The 20,834-nt window shown below is 29.9% G+C and overlaps 3 protein-coding genes across 16 annotated transcripts; 2 read left to right on the plus strand and 1 right to left on the minus strand.

The window, feature by feature from the left end:
* Positions 1-720: 720 nt before the first annotated feature.
* LOC130447996 (gastrula zinc finger protein XlCGF57.1-like) lies at positions 721-5,451 on the plus strand. The gene is made up of 2 exons (XM_056785114.1): positions 721-1,676; positions 3,480-5,451. The coding sequence occupies exons 1-2, from the start codon at positions 1,373-1,375 to the stop codon at positions 5,036-5,038; spliced, it is 1,863 nt and encodes a 620-aa protein (XP_056641092.1). The 5' UTR covers positions 721-1,372; the 3' UTR covers positions 5,039-5,451.
* Positions 5,452-6,274: 823 nt separating this feature from the next.
* On the plus strand, positions 6,275-14,110 carry LOC130447995 (uncharacterized). Of its 7 annotated transcripts, XM_056785106.1 has the most exons (7): positions 6,275-8,925; positions 8,975-9,175; positions 10,462-10,930; positions 11,570-11,609; positions 11,741-11,815; positions 13,196-13,360; positions 13,421-14,110. In XM_056785106.1, the coding sequence occupies exon 1, from the start codon at positions 6,523-6,525 to the stop codon at positions 8,857-8,859; it is 2,337 nt and encodes a 778-aa protein (XP_056641084.1). In that variant the 5' UTR covers positions 6,275-6,522; the 3' UTR covers positions 8,860-8,925; positions 8,975-9,175; positions 10,462-10,930; positions 11,570-11,609; positions 11,741-11,815; positions 13,196-13,360; positions 13,421-14,110. The 7 variants fall into 7 exon arrangements, with proteins under 7 accessions (XP_056641084.1, XP_056641085.1, XP_056641088.1 ...); XM_056785107.1 differs by having other exon boundaries at positions 11,494-11,815; XM_056785110.1 differs by lacking the exon at positions 11,741-11,815 and having other exon boundaries at positions 11,494-11,609.
* Positions 9,208-20,810, minus strand: LOC130447997 (zinc finger protein 664-like). 8 transcript variants are annotated; one of them, XM_056785117.1, is made up of 3 exons: positions 20,083-20,805; positions 19,189-19,374; positions 13,426-17,175 (listed from the first exon to the last, which is right to left on the minus strand). In XM_056785117.1, the coding sequence occupies exons 1-3, from the start codon at positions 20,384-20,386 to the stop codon at positions 16,019-16,021; spliced, it is 1,647 nt and encodes a 548-aa protein (XP_056641095.1). In that variant the 5' UTR covers positions 20,387-20,805; the 3' UTR covers positions 13,426-16,018. The 8 variants fall into 8 exon arrangements, 7 of the variants coding, with proteins under 7 accessions (XP_056641099.1, XP_056641095.1, XP_056641096.1 ...); XM_056785120.1 differs by having other exon boundaries at positions 15,618-17,175; positions 19,092-19,374; positions 20,083-20,773; XM_056785119.1 differs by having other exon boundaries at positions 15,621-17,175; positions 18,793-19,374; positions 20,083-20,773.
* Between the last annotated feature and the right edge of the window lie 24 nt (positions 20,811-20,834).

The following is a 20,834-nucleotide window of genomic DNA, read 5'->3' on the forward strand; positions in this document are numbered from 1 at the left end:
GCAAAATTCAACTGGACCCAGTAATCTAAGATGCCATCTCCACCCTATGGACATCTCACGACGTCGTGCTGGTGTATACTATTTCAACGGTGAGTGTCCAGCACACATCGAGGTCCAAACATTTGGCAATTCTCACAGTTTTCCTAGTGATGTCAAAAGATTCAACCCAAATTGTCTGATCGGCTTTGACCTCACATAATTCTACTATGAACTATCTCCACCTACAAATCTGTAGCCACCAGAATTTGATCGTTTCATCAATACAGAAATTGAGGAAAATCAGTTGATGCCCAATTAAAAATGGTGGGATAGGCGAATGCTTTCACCGTAATTTCCTGTGTGGTTTGTGAAGTTTCTTGTAAAGAGTATTTTCTATGATGAACAAATTGTGGCCATCTGAGAAAACCCAGTTACAACTAAAGGCGATGTTGATAATTAAGGTGAATATAAAAAAAACATGCCAAGAGTTTTATTCTTGCTTAAAATCGTTTTATTATCATAACTGATTGATTGATTGAATTCACAAAACACACCCAATCTTAGGGCCCTTTCACACCAAACGAATCAGAATCAAGTTGAATCTGATTGACCAGATTCGGCTTCGAGCGCTCCGTTTAAATGTGAAGGGACTCTTTTCCCGCCTTCAAACCGGACGAATCTGGTTCAATCAGGTTTGATTCGAGGTCGCACTTGATTCAACCTGTCAGATTCCTCGTCCGGTCAGTCTTGAATCAACAACCATACGAGATGGACGTGGAGTTTTTAATTTTAAAAGTTAAAAAAAATAGTGCGATTTATGAAGCCAGTGATAAAAATCACAGCAACAGAAATCTCATATCTTCTGTGTGGAGGAAAATTGGCGAAGAATTAAACATTCCAGATTCAGCTGGTGTGAAAGAGTGGAGATGACGAATCAGATTCAACTTGATTCGGATTCGTTTGGTGTGAAAGGGGCCTTAGGGTATGTTTTTTGTATGAATCACATTAACTGACGTTTCGAAAATTGACATTTATGTTCTATGATATGATTTTTATCCCAATAGATAAATCTGACGGATTAGTTCATTTAAGTACTCTTTCTTCTTCTCGATTATAATTAGCCACAACTGATAGATGATCTAATAATTTAGAAGTTCCACAATTGAAAAATTTCTGTTTAAATATAAAACACATCCCAACTATACTGTTTGCGTAGATTATTCATGGTAAATTGAATATATTCAGTTTATATCTGTACTTATTCTTTCTCTATTTCTTGCACGCCATTGTAACTCGCTTATCCTAGATCCAAGTCATTTGATATATACACAGAAGAAGAAAGCGTTGTTATTTGCTAAACTGCCTTGCTCAAATATTATTTGTTTTCAATTATATGAATATTCCTGATATGGAACAAAAAGTCGTTAAGGAAGAAATAGTTGATGATTTTGTTTGGAATAAAGACATTAAACAAGAAATAATAGAAGAAATACCTACGACAACTTTTCAAAATTTATTTAATGAATGTGTGCATAAGCAAGAAGTTATTGAAGATTTAAAATTAATTCAAGCAATTGAAGAATCTACTATTGCATGTAAAACAAACGATGAGAGTTCCCATAAAATTAATATACATAATTCTGGAAATAAATTTAAATATATAAAAGTGAAATATGGAATGCAAACTAAAGAAAGAGGTGAGGAAAACTCATTTATGGCTAACAAAGTGTAACGTATTTTGAGGTAGAATTTCGTACTATTCAATTTTATAATGTAAGGTTTATTTTCTAAAAGTTCATATTTACATTTATCTAAAACAAGTTTGTGCTGTTTATAATGGAAATTTAATTTTCCTTAGTTGATTCTATCTCTAGGTTATGCAATTTCTAAAGAATGTTTCCTTTATTCTGCAAAGTAGCTGCAACAGTTGATATGCCATCAATTAGAATATCATAAAAGAGAATATTATGTATGGTAAATCAACTAAATATAGAAATATTTGCTGGCTTAAAACATACCACACCTTGATTTATTAATAACAAATAATATTTTCCTTCATAACTAAATTGTATATTTATTTTTTTTAATTTTATCTTTCTGTAGTACAACATAGGCGCAGTGTCTAATAAATTTTTGTAATATACTTTTAATTAGGGTTTAGAGTAACTTTGAGTTGTGCCTCCAAATACTTTTTTACGCTAAAACTCACAATAAAGAACATCCACTCAAATACAAAAGCTGTGCCCACCTTATAGTTTGTGAGATACACATTAAACAGAATCAATATGATCAATTTTGATATTTGTATTTTAAAGAACATTATAGATAAAAATAGAATAATAATAAAACTATAGTCTATAATTGTTGTATATTTAAATTTTGGATTCATCGATGTGTCCCCTACTTTTTTTTATTATTTCAGTGCACAATTTTGGCATTCTCTGTAGCAATTTTGAGAAACAATCATCGTCAGGATATCCCAAAGATGTGAAGTGGAAGTAGGATACTACTTTCTGACTTCCTTGCCCAATTGGGTTGAGGTCGGGCGACTGTGATGACCAAATTATTACTTTCAGTACATTCTTCCTTTCCAATTCTTTCACTCTTACCCTTTGCACAGCTTTGAGGAATGCTTGGAATTGTTGTCATGCTGGAATATAAATTTTCTGCCAATTGGGCGCTGGCCAGAATGTACTACATTTTTCTGAGCTGTGGTCCAGGTATGATTCAAATGCCATCACTGGGCCATTGGTACCGTCTTAACTCAAGTTAGTTAGCATAGAACTACACACGTGTTCAGTTTGTAATTGGATATCACAGATGAGCTGTGAAAGTTGGTGAAAGAGCAGAATAATTTTAAAATTGTAAATTGTTCTGATACTAATGGTAATAGTACATAAAATAAAAAATATCAGGAATTGACTTAGATTCTGCTGTGAAAAATGTTTATCTTTAGACATGTGGATACATAATCAGTAATAATAAGGGTAGAACAATGGTTACTGATAACTAGTAAACCAACCTAGACTATTAGATGTTAATTCATATCAAATAGGAACAACAAATCATAAAAGAAGGGCACTGCCTAAAGAAATAATAGCAAAGAACATAAACAGAAGGGAAAATGAGTGTGAAATAACAGTTTAGAACTGGAAAGACCAAAGGAATGTATTAAAGATGTCTACAAGCTGAAATTTTTTGTAGCCAGCTCTGGGACTACAATTTGTAGAGTAAGGTTCAAAGAACAAGTACAATTCAATTTTGAAAAATGTTCAGTTGGTCAAATTTATTGACATCGAAAGTCAGTAAAAATCATCGAATTTTCGACTTTATTTAAAAATTTTTAAATATGCATTATATTGAAAAATGACAAGGGACCTTATCTTTTTAACATGGGCCAGGTTTGCATAAAAAAAAAGTGTCCGAATGATGCACATGGCGGCAATGACCGCTCACAGACTAATAGAGTGTTGAAAGTTTTAATTTTTTTTTATTTTCAGAATTACTGAATAATAGTAGATACGTAAGCTCAAATACTATTGCTGGAATAATGATATGTGAGTTTTGTGGAGATTTATACACGCAAAGAATAGAATTTCTTCATCACCTTTCCACAAATCATTTGATGAAATTGAAGAAATCACTATATGAAACAAAATTTTACCATAAAAATATAAGTTGCAAAATAAGTGAAACAACAGATTTAAAAAATGAAATTGAAATATTTGATGAATTGAAAACACAGTTACAAGATAACAGATACACTGATAGTTTATTTTCAAACCGAGGGGAAAAGCTATACAAATGCGATAATTGTAAAAAAAAGTTTTCAAATAAAAAAAATTTAGATATACATATCTGTAGAAAAATTGGAAAAGAACGATTCCAATGTGGCATTTATCCGAAAACGTTCTCTCGTAAAAGTAAATTAGATTCACATTATTATAATCATACTGGAGGAAAGCCATTCAAATGTGACATTTGTTTGAAAACTTTTTCAAAAAAAATTAGTTTAACTAGGCATTTGCATATTCACACAGGAGAGAAACCATTCAAATGTAACATTTGTTTAAAAACTTTTCTACAGAAATATGATTTTCAATCACATTTACGTAATCACACTGGAGAAAAGCCATTCAAATGTGACATTTGTCCGGAAACTTTTTCCCGAAAATACGAATTGAACGCACATTTTTATAGTCATACTGGAGAAAAACCGTTCAAATGTGACATTTGTTCGAAAACTTTTATACAGAAATATAATTTGATCACACATTCGCGTAGTCACACAGGAGAAAAACTATTCAAATGTGATATTTGTTCGAAGTGTTTTTCTCGAAAGTGTAATTTAAATTCACATTTACGTAGACACACTGGAGAAAAACCATTCAAATGTGGTATTTGTTCTGAAACTTTCTCACAAAAATATGAATTGAACTCTCACTCCTATGGTCATACAGGCGAAAAACCATTCAAATGTAGCATTTGTTCGAAATCTTTCAATAAGAAATACAGTTTAAACACACATTTACGTAGTCATACAGGAGAAAAACCGTTCAAATGTGATATTTGTTTAAAAACTTATTTACATAAATATACTTTGAATTTACATTTACACAGTCACATTGGAGAAAAACTATTCAAATGTGACATATGTTTAAAAACTTATCTACATAAACATAATTTAAATTTACATTTGCAAAAGCACACTGTAGAAAAGCCATTTAAATGTGACATATGTTTGAAAACTTATTTACATGAACATAATTTAAATTTACATTTGCAAAAGCACACTGAAGAAAAGTCATTCAAATGTGACATTTGTTTAAAAGTTTTTACACAGAAATATAGATTAAATTCACATTTACGTAGTCATACTGGTGAAAAGCCATTTAAATGTGATATTTGTATGAAATCTTTCGCACAAAAAAATGGTTTGAACAGGCACATGTTCACTCATACAGAAGAAAAACCGTTCAAATGTGACATTTGCACCAAATCTTTTTCGCGAAAATATTATTTAAATTCACATTTGCTTATTCACAAAAGAGTAGAATAATGCCATTTAAAAGTGAAAGTATGAAATCATTTACTCAAAAATATTATTGAATTATTCTCTATAGTGTGTTTAGAATTACAATGACGATTGTAATACACATATAAAAGTGGGTGAGTAATGAATACACCTCGTAATTCTTTGAAAAGGGACTATAGTTTATTTCAGAAAGGCATAGAGCAATAAAATCTCCAATGCCAAACTATGAAAGTCACTTTCATACTTTGGCATTAATTTCATTGTAAAAATTTTTTTTATCAAGTGCAGGTAGTACCACCCGGGTTGGGGTCAATATATGGGTTTAGCCTATTGTTATCCGTTCTCAAACACTGAAAATAGTGTGCCAAAAGCGTTCGGTGGGATACTAGTAAAAAGGAAAGAAATTTATTTTGACAGAATAAAAATTAGGCATTATGTACATAGTATTAGGTACACTTATATACATTTTATTATTATTTTAATAACATTATTTACAAATATCTGGAAGTAGCTTACTACCAACACTCTTAAAAATAAATCTTTCTAGGGATCAGAAATACAAAGTTAATGGGACATCAATTGATGTTGCGATTGAATCTCAAAACTAAAAGTTAAATTGCAGCTACATACTCATCTAATAATAATTTTTATATTTGTTATTCTTTATTGGTTTCATCAATGTTTTTCCATATTTGTGAATGTTGATTTACGTGTATTTAATTATCACAGCTCAATTTAAACAGAAAACAAAAATAAGTCTCTACCAGGCCATCATTAAAGACACCCATATCAGCTCCTTCTATAAATCCATATAAAATTAAAAAGGAAAATCATGGATTTGTAAAAAAAGATGGTTAAAAATTTAAAAACTACAAACTTGAAATGTGAATATTGTATATTAATTTATTCGAAATCATGGTCTTGCCTTACATATCCAAGTGGCAATTTTATTAATTTATGTATTATTGCTCAAAGATTGTCAAGACACAAAAAAATTTAAAAAGATGAAATTTGATTGAAACAAAATAACAGTTAAGATAAGAGTAATCAATAAGTCTAAAGACAAAAAATATGATGTAACATAACAGTACTCCATCATAAAATTATAATATTCTTGTATTACAAAGCGATCTTGAATATTTTTAAACCTTAATCTCAGTTTTATTTCGGAAATTAAACTTAGTTCAAATTGTATTAATTTAAAGAAGTCCTTAGTGTAGAAAACAAGCATCAAACCCGAACAAGATCTAAAAATATTGAATCTCTCAATACCATTTTATAACTGGAATAAAAATATCTACATTTCTGTCTATTGACCCCGGTCTTGATTCTTTAAATGATATATTGAACACTGTCTACGAATTACCTAAAACTATGACTTGCTGATCCAGGCCATGTAGACTATGATATAGAAATATTAGAAGAAGAAAGAAGTATATATTTCAATGTTTACTAGTTATTTGCTTTAATATCTTGTTCAAATAACATTTATTTTAATTATAATTGATATGGAACAAAAAGTCGTTAAGGAAGAAATTGATATAAACGACGATTTTGTTTGGAGTATGGACATCAAACAAGAAACAAGGGAGGAAATACCTACAACTTTTCAAAATGTAATTAATGAAAGTGTTTCTCCTATAAAACAAGAAATTCAACCATGTGCACATGAAATAAGTGCTTGTGAATGTAATCATCGATGTCAAACCGCTAATTTCCATAAAATGACGGACCTTAGTGTACAATATTTGAAGACAATCAATTTTTCCTCACTTTCTCTAGAAGAAAAAATACAAATTAAAAGTATTGGGCGTCCGAAACCAGGTGTATTGATTACGAATGTAACTAAATGTAAAAGTCGTGAATATAAACGTACATTTAAAACAGAAACTTATGAAAAAACTGACTGGTTGTGCGGGTGTGATGTGAGTAATAGCCTCTACTGCTTTCCGTGTTTATTATTCGGAAGCGATGAGACGTCAGAATGGATAAAATCTGGCGTTAGAGATCTCATACATTTATCAGAAAAAATTAAAAAACATCAAAACTCTAAATCTCATTTATCTGCTAAATTAGAATATAATTTATTAGGTAAACAAAATATTCGTCAACAATTGAATAGTGCATATAGATCAAGCATTCAAAAACATAACGACCAAGTGAAAAATAATAGATATGTCTTATCTAAAATTATAAACTGTATAAAATTTTGTGGTGCATTTGAGCTTGCTCTCCGTGGACATGATGAACAGGAAGATTCTGTAAATCCTGGCATATTTAGAGGACTTATAAATTTTTCTGGAGAACTGGATTTAGCACTGAGGGATCATTTGCAGCAAGCTACAGTGTTTAAAGGTACAGCAAAAGATATTCAAAATGATTTATTGGAGTGCATGCTTTCTGTGTGTCAAGCACATATCAAAAAAGAAATTGCCGAATCAAAATTTGTATCCATTATGAGTGACGAAACAAGTGGTATTTCCAATGTTTTCCAAATGGTTATAGTTTACCGTTATACTTTACCAAATGGCAGTCCCATTGAGAGATTTTGGACTTTTGTAAAACCAAATGAATATGATGCTGTTGCCTTAGCTAATTGCATTGAAGAAGCATTAAATTATGTTTTAAGAAATCCCGATCAGTTGATTTCTCAAAGTTATGATGGAGCAAGCATTATGAGTGGTGTTCAAAAACTTATTAAAGATAAATTTAAATATGCTCATTATATTCATTGCTATGCTTACCAATTAAACTTGATTATGTCTCAGGCAACAAGCATAAATATGAATGCACGTATATTTTTTGCTGAACTGACTGGCATTACCAATTTTTTTTCCAACTCTCCAGAAAAAGTTGCCATATTGGATGAAGTGGTTGGAAATAAAGCATCTACTAGCAGATGGAACTTCAAAATTAGAACAGTTGTTAATATTGTATATGAAAACCGGGAGTCTCTTATACTCTGTTTGGAAAAAATACAATCGACTTCTATACAATCTGATACCATCACAAAGGCAGGCGCACTTTTAAGATTATTGTATGATCCAAAGTTTATTTTTTGGTTGTCAGTTTTTCATCGTATAATACCCCACGTCAATATTTTATATTCACAGCTGCAAAAAGAAGCTACTGATTCGGTAACTGTAAAAAAATGCATTACTGAGTTTGAGCAAAATATTCAGAAAGAACGATGTAATTTACATACTATTGAAACTGAGTTAGTAAACATTGACGGCAGACAAGCTAGGAAAAGAAAAAAGACAGATGAGAAACATTCTTATGTTCCTATGGTTGTGCAAGCTAAGGAGGTATGTGACACTATAATTGCAGAAATCAAACAAAGATTTTCATTTACTGGCCATCTGGAAATAGCACACTTATTTTCAGTGGAAAATTTTGATACATTTTCAAAGAATTTTCCCGTACTACACCTAAATTCAGCAATTATGAATTTTCCTTTTTTGAACAAAGATAAATTGAAGACCGAACTAGAAATAATATACAGAACATCAGATTTTAGAGAAGTTTCAGGAGCAGTCCATCTACTTAAATTTTTAATTGAAAATAATTTGCAAGTAGATTTTTCAGAGACATTTTCAGTGCTACAAGCAATTGTTACAATGCCCATGACAACTGCAGAAGCAGAACGTTGTTTCTCCACATTAAAACGAATAAAAACTTTTCTTAGAAGTACAATAGGTGAGAATAGGTTAACTGCTCTCGCAATGTTATCCATTGAGAAACAAATGATTCAAGAGATCCCGAATTTTAACGACTTGGTTATTGATAAATTTATCTTGAAAAGGGACAGACGTATTGATTTTGAATTCAAAACGTGTTTGTGAAGTATAAAAACCATCCCTGTATCTACAAAGCCAATTTTATGACCAGATCAAGTACTCATAATCAGGGTAAGTTAATAATTTTTTAATTCTTCAATTTGCTAACCCAAATTGACAGTTTGGTAGTGTATAAAGGATATTTTTGAGCAAGGTCATTTGGCATCAATTTTTTTCACCCCAATGTATTGAACCATGCACAATTGAAGAATTTACGATTGTATATAAAATAAAGAATTGGAACTCCTATAAGATTAATATACACAATTCTGGAAATAAATTGGAAAGTTTGATAGTTGGATTTGAAATGCGAACTAAAAAGGTCAGTGAAACTCAGAATTTTTTAATGTGGCATATTTTTTTTCTATTAGTTTATTTCGACATATTTTTATTTAATAAGATATTTATGTAAACAAAAGTGTGGTATTTATATAGGCAATTTAAATTTTCACATTTGACTCTTTCTCTAGACCAAAAAATTTCTAGAAAATGTCACTTGACAGGTTCACTAGATAAATAAAAAGTAGTGCACTTTAATATTACTATATATAACTCCAAATACAACCAAATGTTTTATCATTACAATAATTAGTAGTACAATGTTTTCAAAATATTATATCGATTATGGTTGTGTTATCTTATCATCCCAACAGTTAGGTATATACTATGTGTCCATTTTGGTTGCACTTATTGGAATGTTTTAAAACTCGTTGACTACTTGAATGTGTTTTCTCTTGATTGGGATTGTTTCAGGTTCCCTATGAATGCCATGAATGTTTGGGTTCTACCTGCACTCATTTGTTAGTTTTACCCACAAAAGTTAAATTTATGGGTTTGAATGCTCGTCTTATATCATTATTATTTATTTTCTTTTATTTTTACTATTTCGATGAGATTTGTAGTACTTGAGTTACATGCCACAACAAAATTTTTATATTTTTTTTGTAGGACTAACAATATATTAGTTATTAACATTTACTTATCTACTGAGAGCCCTACATTATTTAGTTTCAAACTAGATTTCAAGTCCAGTGATATTTCCCAGAACATCTTTATTTTTATAATACTATATACACACAAACTCTGCCAGTAATTGATTTTTCACTTGATCAAAATTCCTTTATTATACTTATTTATGGCTTCATACATTTCAGTTGAAATTTGGGCATTTAGTACATGAGGTTTTTCATTTGGATAAATGGTCTCCAGTGTATGTTTTGCATCCTGGGTTTTCCATGAAGCAATTTTTTTTCATCCTTTTCTGAAAGTTTAATAGATCCATTAACAATACCTTTCAAATTTTTATTTTCAAATAAAATGTTGATTTCAAAGTTATATTGTTTATTTAGTTTTCATTTTGTTCTTTATTTTATTTGATTTCTTTATTCTCACAAAACTTCTCTTGAATGAAAATTCTGACTACCAGGATTTCATTCTTATTCTAGTTTTCTAGTATTCTTCATTTAGTTGATAATAGCCAAATTTATAACTTTTTATTGCCTTCTCTATGATGTTCTGCTATATAATTTTATTTATTACTGAAAACATCTTTAAAAAAGATTTTTATAATTTCTCTTGAAATGTTCTCAATTGTGACTTGTTTTTCAGGCCATATATGTAATTGTAATACTTAGTATTACGTATATGGTTCAGGCCATATAATCTATGATATAAAAATAGAAGAAGAAAAAAGTATTCATTTCCATGCAAAGACAATTGCTATGTCTGTTTCTAGACTCACTTTAAATTTGTTTGGATGTTTCTTTTTAATAATAATAATTTAAATTATTTTTTATTATAATTGATATGGAGACAATGATCGTTAAAGAAGAAATCGATATACATGACGACTTTGTTTGGAATATTGATGTTAGACAAAAAATGTTGCCTACTACAAGTTTTCATAATATAATTGATAAAAGTATAAAACAAGAAATTGATGACAATGTCAATACAAATCAAGTATTTGACGAATCTACGATTGCATGCAAAATAAAGAGAGACATCTCTCATAAGAATATTGGAAACAAATGTAAATATTTAAAAGTGAAACATTGAAGGCAAACTACAACAAAAGGTAACATATTGATAAAATGGTTACTAATTAAATTTTCCTTGTAAATTTTGATATTTTATTGATATATAGATATTTAACAAAAATTAGTTCCTGTTCCTGTAATTAAAAGAATTCTTTGCAATATTTAGATTTAAATGTTGATATCCACATAAATTGGAATTTATTGCAGACAAACTTTGTTACAATCCTTAGATTTAAATTTTAATTTCAATAACTAACTTGAAATCAGGTTCATTCACTCATTGAAATAAATATAGAGTAAATGTAAGTGAGAAATTGAGAAAAAATACTTGATAAATTGGAATAAATACAAAAAATATATTTGTACATTTTTGGTTATCAATATATTGAGATTACCTCACTCATTCTGAACTATGTTTCTTGTATATGTATTTCATGACCACATTTCATCTGGTAACAAGGTATAGGATTAGGATGATTATTAGATTGAGGCCAATGATAGATTCATAGAACAGATTTTAATATAATGGAATAGTTGTAGTAAAGACAACTTTAAGAAAAAACATCATCACAAAATTGTAATATATTTTTTTGTATTTTAGTTATGTTCAAAGAATATTAAGATTTTTTATTTGTACACAAATTTCTATTGAAAGTTAGTTTCAATATTTTTTTCAGAACATGAAAAATTGAAAACACATAGCCAGGATTATAATAAGTGAGTTTTGTAGAAATCCATACGCAAAACAAAAAATAGAATTCCTATGCCACTTTTTACAAATAATTTTGTGGAATTAAAAAAATTACAATATAATTTGCAAAAACTGTAACTGATCTTACATTTTTTAGAAATCTTCATCAAGATGTAAAAAATGAAATTGGAATAGTTGAACATGATTTGAAGGTAGATTTGCAAGACAACAGGTACAATGATAATTTTCATGCTCAATCAGGAGGAAAATAATTTAAATGTTACATTTGTTGGAAAACTTTTTTACAATAATATGACTTAAATTCCCCTTTTTATAGTCACGTGGGAGAAAAGCCATTCAAATGTGACATTTGTCTGAAAATATTTTCACATGCAACCAAAAGAATAAGCTCTAGTATTCGGGATTGCTTGTATTCTCGCTTTTATTAGAGATTTAACTTCACATTCTAATAAGTGAAAGCAATTTTGACTACATCTTTGAGTCGAAAGAATTCTCAACCATACTCACTTGTGCTGGTATTTTTCTCTTTTCCAAGGTTTTCCTTTATTTACGAGATGTAGCTATGAAGTAACGATCTACCGTGTCTGTAAATAAACCAGTGTAGCCTTCGTCTTCTTTTGTATAGGTGCTGTTTTTTTTGTTTTTCCGTAAAAAGAGAAACGGATTGTTGTGAAATTTCAAATAAAACTTGGAAAAACTGCTACTGAAACAAGTGTATGACAAAGAATATTTTTCGCGCCAACGTGTTTTTGAGTGGTTTAAACGTTTCCGAGATTGCAGAGAAGATGTTGAAGATTATTAACGTTCGGGTTGCCCTTCCACGTCAAAAACGGATGAAAATATCGAACTGGTTCCTAAAATCCTGACTGACCGAACAACAAGAAGCTCCAAAAACCTTTGTATTGACACTTCGAATGCAACTGAATTTTAGATCTTGCACTTTGCGACTTCTACTTTTTTCCTAAGGTCAAATCTGCATTAAAAGGAACAAGAGTTGAGTATGTTGGAGTTCCGAAAGAAACAGTGGTCGGTTTAAGTCAGTCAACAAATTGGCATTAAGAAAAAAAATGGAACCTCAAAATGAATTTATTAAAAGAAATTACAGAAGGGTTACTATAAGCGTTCAAATTGTTGCCCATCTTGATCAATGTATTTCTCAACGGAAAGATAGGTCCAACGAAGTATGTCAAGCTAACTGCAAAGAGTTTCATATTCTTCTTCAATTGCAGTTCGGGGGTCGGGAAAGGTCTTCTTGGAAAAATCGCGGTCTTTGAGAAGGCTCCACAGGGTGTCAGATTACATGACCGTGCGGGCCGCTCAACGAATCCTCATCTGTCTATCCATTCTCCAAAATGAAGCACGAACATGCTTCGCTTCAATATTTTTCGAGAGCTTTGCCAGACTTAAGGGCGTTCCCAGACTTATGCCGATTTTTCGACAGCTTTTTCTGACTTATGTCGACCTCTGTATAATTAAGCATGTGAAACTTGAATGATGATAGAATAAATATTTTGCTGAAATAAAAATTTTGTTAAGTTACACTCAAAGTGATATAATCTAAGTACAATTTGTGATAAATAAACAATTTTAGTTCTGATGGATCACCTGGGGTTCCAAAACTAACTGATACTATCTCTAAGGATCATTTTTTTGGGGTTGGAAAATATGAAGAGGATATTAGTCCAAGCTGCATTCCAACAATATTTCCTCCTGTGTATAAAAGAACGAATATTAATGAAAAGACATCAAAAAATAAGTATGAAGTTTATTTCTATTCAATATGGATATTAAATAATGACAATTCAAATGTTTCCAGGCTAAGAATAGTTAAAGATCAAATTACTATAATGACCACTGACACTAAAATAATTCCACAGCGTGCTGATATTATTGTGAGTTCTGTAACTGATGAAGGATGCCAAGTAGATTTTCTACCAAATTCCAATCAAATTAGAAAAACATTTACCTGCAGTAGATATATGTATGTGGGTGATAATAGAAGTGATGCTGAGATTCAGACTGAAATAATAGAAGCGAAAACTCAAATTATTATCAATCGGAAGAAGTACAAGGACAAAGCATGTAATACGCCAATTAGAGATTTTAATACCCAATCAAGTGAAACAACAGATAACATTTTATAGGCGTTGGATAAATTACTAGAAAAAAGTTATTCTTTATAAAAAGTTCTGCATGGTCCAAAATCTGAAATTCAATCATCAGATGTTAAATTTTTTCAGTCGTATATGAAGTTTGTCAAAAAATCTGATTTTTGCTCTAGAGTAAAGTACCTTTCTTTTTGACAATATCGAAAATTGTTATAAAGAAAAGATGTTTAGAATTAAAAATAGCTTTCAAATATTCAACATTGTTTATTTACATTAAAAAATATTTTTTTCTACATTTTCCCTGCGATTATGTTGGAAATTTAAGTGTGTACATTAATGCATTGCATTTATTAATTATAAATTTGATTAAACAATTCTCAATAAACTTTTAAAAACAATTTTTATTGAACACTGATAACCTTTAAGTTGCTTAATCACTAGTCTGTAACATTCTAACGATGCATTTAAATGAAGTTTGTATGCATAATTTACTTTGTTACAATAATCCACTTATCCTCCTTTTCTGTTTATACATGTAACATTTCTATTACAAAATTCATTCATCAAAAAGACATTGCTAACCGCATGGGGTGTCAGTTACTATAAAAACAACTATTTGGATAGTTGACACAGTTCTAAAAATTTATAAAACTATAGATAGAAACTTTCGAAAGTATTCTAAACTCAGAGACATATTACTTGGTTTGTCTATACTTCATTATCGATTCGGTTTTTTAATTGTCTCTCCATATTTTGTATAAACTTCCTTGTCAAGTTAAGGGTGACGATTTGAAGGAAATTTATTAAAAAAAACAAGAAAAGAATTCAAGAGAACTTCAACTCGTGTTTACCCCTTACTGTAGACAAACCAAAACCTGGGTTTGGTTGGTCAAACGACGGACATATAGCCGGAACATTTTTGCCAATTCCAAGGTCTACGCTGAAATTACTGGTTTGAACGAAGAGCTGATAACCAAATTTCATTTGATTTTGAGAACTTTGTGCTGTGACAAGCGCGTGAATGTTGACACATTTGGAGTTTTATTAAGACACATCAAAATTATATTTCGAGAACTATAATTGGTTTTATATGCCATCTAGTGTAAACAATTTTTTATTTCATAGTTGCGAAGTAATATATTCCTTTCGTATTATTCCGATTGGAATGCTCTCCGAGTTCATTGTGACATTTGTCATTAATTTTGCCAATCTTAATTTTATAATTCTATGGTTAAGTTTTTTTCAGTTTATCAAAGTTATTTCGGAGTTTGAATATGGGTATTCGCATTACCCGGGGTATCGGGCATAATGAATACTTTCGTACTTTTTTAAATTTTAATTGTTGGAACTAATACCAAAAGTCCACGAGCCGTGTGGCGACATCTATGTTCATTTATTGTAGCCTAATGGATGTGTTGTCTTCTCTTTTTAGTAGTAGTTAATTCAATAGCGTCAACACGTTGTTTGTTTTTTCAGTACCTTTTTGAACGTTTTACCCAAAACTAAATTAGTTATCTGCTCAAATAAATTAGTAATAACAACATTAATTTCAGTTAATTGTTGTTTAAATATTATTGGTAACTGTTGTTCCTATTTGTAAGAGCATTAAATAAAGACGGTTCATGATTTTGTTTTTGTATTGTATACCTTTTCTGCTATAACCTTAAGGTATCCACTTTGCCCCGCCTTTACTATCCAAAATTTTTTAACGGTATTGCAATCCCTAATATCCTCTCAAATTAACTTCCAAACCTGCATGTAATAAAAACAATTACAATCAACAGAAACACTGCTTTAATCAGCACGTTTTAAAAATGTGTTAACCAGTCCAAAACGAGATGTAATGCTATAGTTAATTTAAATAACAACCGTCACTGTCAAACAATATCGAGGAAAATAGAGACCGAAAGAGAGAAATGCTTTATTGTCAAAAAGTTGTTACAATTTGTAGACAAAAGCTTGTAAAAAATATGAGTGACGCGTTAATTTTGTCCAGGAGATTATTATTTATTTTAGCACTTCTTTATAACAACCTCTTTGGAACGAAATACGTATTTTAACATAATTTTTGTAAAAATCTGACAGTTGACAATGTTTCACCTCATGCAACGATCAAAATGGAGGCTAGCTTATTCTCTCCCTCCATATCTCTGACACAAACTCGTCTCACTCAAAATTTAATGAGAAAACGCATTAATTATTGTTGAAAATGAATATTTGTTCTCTAGAGATTTTCATGTACTATGTATTTCTTCAACAGTATATATTATAGTACCGTTGAAAATACTTCATCCAAATAACTTATTTCAATGTTTATGTAAATGTGAATTCAATTCATTTTTCCGAGAAAAACTTTTCGAACAAACGTCGCATCTATAGGGCTTTTCCCCAGTGTGTATTTGTGAATGAACGTTTAAATTACATTTTTGTGAAAATGTTTTCAAACAAACATCACATTTGAATGGCTTTTCTCCAGTGTGAATACGTAAATGTGAATTTAATACATATTTCCGAGCAAAAGTTTTTGAACAAAAGTCGCATTTAAATGGCTTTTCCCCAACGTGTAAACGTAAATGAAAATTCAAATCAGATTTTTGTGAAAATGTTGTAACACAAATGTTACATTTGAATGGCTTTTCTCCGGTATGTATACGTAAATGAAAATTTAAATTACACTTCTGTGAAAATGTTTTAAAACAAAAGTCACATTTGAATGGTTTTTCTCCTGTGTGGATACGCCTATGTTTGTTTAAGCTCGTTTTCCACGAAAATGTTTTCAAACACACGTCGCATTTGAATGGTTTTTCACCTGTATGACTATAAATGTGTGAATTTAAACAAGATTTCAGTGAAAATGATTCGGGACAAATTTCACACTTGAATGGCTTTTCTTCTGTGTGGATATATCTATGTCTGTTTAAGCTCGTTTTCCATGGAAATGATTTCATGCAAATGTCACATTTGAATGGCTTCTCTCCGGTGTGTTTACGCAAATGTGAATTTAAATGGCATTTATGTATAAATGACTCCATGCAAATGTCACATTTGAATGGCTTCTCTCCAATATGTTGACGGATATGTGATTTTAAACTTTTTTTATTTGCAAAAGTTTTTGAACAAATGTCACACTTGCATGGCTTCTTTTCTTTGTGACCAGGCAAATTATCTGTAAACCTATTATCTTGCAATTCTGTTTTCAAATCATGTCCAACTATTTCAGTTTTATTTTCCGCATCTTGATCAATATTTCTGAGAATAGTTTGGTCAGCTACTTCATTTTTGATGCAACTTGTTTTAGAGTGAAATTTCGCTTTATATATTATTTTCTTCAATTTTATAAAATGATTTGTAGAAAAGTGGCAAAGGTATTCTTTTCGTTTTGTGTATAAATTTCCACAATATTTACATACAATAATTCCCGCAATAGTATTTAAATTTACACGTTTTCCATTTTCCAATCGTTCTGAAAAAAGAAAAAAAGAAATTCAAACTAATTTTCAATAGAAGTTTCTGTAAAGAATGAAAAATCCAAGCATCACATGAATTCCGACACAACTAAAAGACAAAAAAGAATTTGAACCCCGATTCAGAAGATGGTACAAAAATTAGTAAAAATTCACTGTTTGTTAATTTACTTGAAAACGTTCCCAAAAAAATTATTTTTCATGGAATCTGATGAAATTCAAATACACATATTTCAAAGTGTTCTCTAAATTTAGAGCTAAATGTTTTATAATTACTAGGCAAATGATATTCATTTAATTGTAAAAGTACTTATTAATTACTAATATTTAATTATAATAAAAAAATCAAAATGTTATATACACTGCCGAGTATATTATCAAAGTTAACCCGTAATATGAGAAATTATATTTCTCGGATTTTTTTATAGTTTCCTGACTGTTTCCTTCAATAAAAAGAAGTTTTTGTTGTTGAAAGTTTACGGAAAGCAATCTTAGAGTTTCTGACCCATAAAAAAGTGTATAACTTAAATTTCTGTAAAAAGTTTTTGAGCAACTGTTACATTCGAATGGCTTCTCTCCAGTGTATCTATGCATCTTGTTTCAAACTCTTAATAAGACAGTCACATTTCTCATACGGATGGCCTCTCTCTTGTGTGACTAAAAATACGTGGATTCAATTCATATTTATGTAAGACTCTCAAGTGGCTTTTCACTATGGTTACAAATATGTGAATTCAAATCATCTTTCAGTGAAACATTTTCAGCACAAATTTCACAGTTTAATGATTTCTCATTTGTATGATTGCGTAGATGTCTGTCTAAACTTGTTTTCCATGAAAACGTTTTCAAACAAATTTCACATTTGAATGGCTTTCCGCCTGTATGTACATAGAAATGTGACTTCAAATTAAATTTTTTTGAAAAAGTTTTTAAACAAATGTTACATTTGAATGGCTTCTCACTTGTATGATTACATAGATGTCTGTTTAAACTTGTTTTCCATGAAAACGTTTTCAAACAAATGTCACATTTAAATGGCTTTTCTCCAGTGTTTTTACACAAATGTTGTTTTAAACTTTTTTTATATAGAAAAGTTTTAGAACAAATATCACATTTAAATGGCTTTTCTCCAGTGTGTTTACGCAAATGTTGTTTCAAACTTTTTTTATATAGAAAAGTTTTCAAACAAATATCACATTTGAATGGCTTTTCACCTGTGTGTCCATGAAAATGTAAACTTAAATTACACATCTTTGAAAAAGCTTTTGAACAAATTATACATTTGAATGGCTTCTTATCTCTGTAACAATGCAAATGTGAAATTAATTGATATTTTTCTGAAAAAGTTTTTGAACAAATATCACATTTGAATGGATTTTCTTCAGTGTGTTGATGCAAATGTTTTTTCAAACTCTTTTTATGCAGAAAAGTTTTAGAACAATTATTACATTTGAATGAACTTTCTCTTGTGTGACTAAGTAAATGTGTATTAAATTTATATTTATGTAAAAATGTTTTTGAGCAATTGTTACATTTAAATGGCTTTTCACTTGTGTGACTATAAATATGTGAATTCAAGTAATCGTTTCGTGAAAAAGTTTCTTGGCAAATTTTACATTTGAATGGCTTTTCTCCTGTGTGGATACGACTATGTCTCTTCAAACTCGTTTTCCATGAAAAAAATTTCATACAAATGTCACATTTGAATGGCCTTTCACCTATGTGAATACGCAAATGTAAGTTCAAATGACATTTATGTATAAATGACTCCATGCAAATGTCACATTTGAATGGCTTATCTTCAATATGTCTACGGATATGTGTTTTCAAACTTTTTTTATTTGCAAAATTTTTCAAACAAATGTCACTTTTGAATGGCTTATCTTCTTTGTAGGCATGCAAATTATCAGTGAACCTGTTATCTTGCAACTCTGTTTTCAAATCATGTTCAACTATTTCCATTTCATTTTTCACATTTTGATTTCTGATAATAGTGAAGTCAGTTACTTCACCTCTTGTGTAAGAGTTTTTAGGGCAGAATTTTGTTTTATACATTATTTTCTTAAATCTCATAAAATGATTTGTAGAAAAGTGACAAAGGTACTCTTTTTGTTTCGTGTATACATTTCCACAAAATTTACATATAATAATCCCTGCAATAGTGTTTGAATTAACGTGTTTAATAATTTCCAATAGTTCTGAAAAAAAAGAAATCCTAAATAATTTTTAATAAAAATTTTTTTAAAGAATGAAAAATATAAATATATGAATTTCTAGACATTTTAAATGGTTGATAACAATATTAGTGGGAAAAGTATTTTGAGAGTATATTGAAATACAACTAAAATACAAAATAAATCAAATTTAAACCCTGGTTAAGATAATACAGTTAGTACCAATACACGGTACCTGCCAATTTATTCAAAGTTGATACAGAAAAAAACAATATTCTATGGAATCTTTTTTATTTTTCTGAAACTTAGCACAATGATGGTTTGAAGCAAGCTGATTATAAGTCTCAAAATCCACCCAAACCATCAAGTCCATGTGTACTGTAAAGAGTAGGGGCTTTGGCTAGTTTTTCTTAAACTTGTTGCAATGATAATTTGAAGCTGGATAAAGTCTCATTTTTTTTATTGAAATTTTTAATCAGCTTGTTTTAAACTATCATTGTGCCAAGTTTCAGAAAAATTAGCCAAAATTCAATTCCCCTAAGAATTGAGCAGAGTCCTTTCATTGTGAATGTGATTCTGTGTGAACTTATTTGAACTCTAAATATTTCTATTTAAATATTAATTTCTGGTAAAACCTATTTTTTAGTTTTTACCCAATTATTTTGTTGTTTGAAAAGTTGGATAAATGATAAATAGGTGTGCCTAAATAGTCATCAAATGTGTTTTACTCACCTTTTGATTTAGGTCGAATTCCATATTTCACTTTTAGATATTTAAATTTGTTTCCAATATTTTGTATATTAACGATATGGGAATTGCTCTTATCTTTTTCAACTTTAATCGTATATTCTTCCATCGCTTTATTTGTATTTAGATCATCATCAATTTCTTGTTTTATAGGATGCATACTTTCATCAATTAAATTTTGAAAAGTTGATGTAAATATCTCGTCTTTCATTTCTTGTTTAATACTCATACCCCACGCAAAACCATCGTGTGTATATATTTCTTCTTTAATAAATTGTTGTTGTTCCATATTAAATATATAAAAATTATAATTATTAACGGGGTATGTAAGATTGTGAAGATTAATAAAGGTAAAATACTCCTTTCCTCTTCTTTACCACAGTCTACATTGCCTGGATAAACAAGCCAATTTGGGGTTAATACATGGCAATAAAATCTTTAATCCAAGTATTTTTATAAGGATAAATGCATCCAGAGCTCCAAATTAAGAATAAACATTTAACTAACCCTATGTAACGTGCTTTTTAAGTTATTTATATTCTACATGAAACTATAAAGAGCCTACTTTAACTGCACTCGGCTATGTACACCTGTGAATCTAACTGTAATGTAATACTCCTATATGGACAATTGATATGGGAAAAAAACGTCCCTACGTTAGGTGCCGACAGTATTCATTTTTTCTCTCGTTCGAGACATTTTATCTATACTGCGCATGCTTGAGAGTACGCAGAGCC

The sequence above is a fragment of the Diorhabda sublineata genome, chromosome 8 (genome assembly GCF_026230105.1).
Source record: "Diorhabda sublineata isolate icDioSubl1.1 chromosome 8, icDioSubl1.1, whole genome shotgun sequence".
In the NCBI taxonomy this organism is placed as follows: Eukaryota; Metazoa; Arthropoda; class Insecta; order Coleoptera; family Chrysomelidae; genus Diorhabda; species Diorhabda sublineata.

What these genes read in the sequence shown, in the direction of transcription:
- LOC130447996 (XM_056785114.1), top strand. Translation starts at nt 1,373, where the DNA reads ATGAATATTCCTGATATGGAACAAAAAGTCGTTAAGGAAGAAATAGTT. An exon ending in AATGCAAACTAAAGAAAGAG is followed by an intron (nt 1,677 to 3,479) that starts GTGAGGAAAACT and finishes TTTTATTTTCAG; the next exon opens with AATTACTGAATAATAGTAGA.
- LOC130447995 (XM_056785107.1), top strand. Translation starts at nt 6,523, where the DNA reads ATGGAACAAAAAGTCGTTAAGGAAGAAATTGATATAAACGACGATTTT.
- LOC130447997 (XM_056785115.1), bottom strand. Translation starts at nt 20,386, where the DNA reads ATGGAACAACAACAATTTATTAAAGAAGAAATATATACACACGATGGT. An exon ending in AATTCGACCTAAATCAAAAG is followed by an intron (nt 19,375 to 20,082) that starts GTGAGTAAAACA and finishes CTTTTTTTTCAG; the next exon opens with AACTATTGGAAATTATTAAA.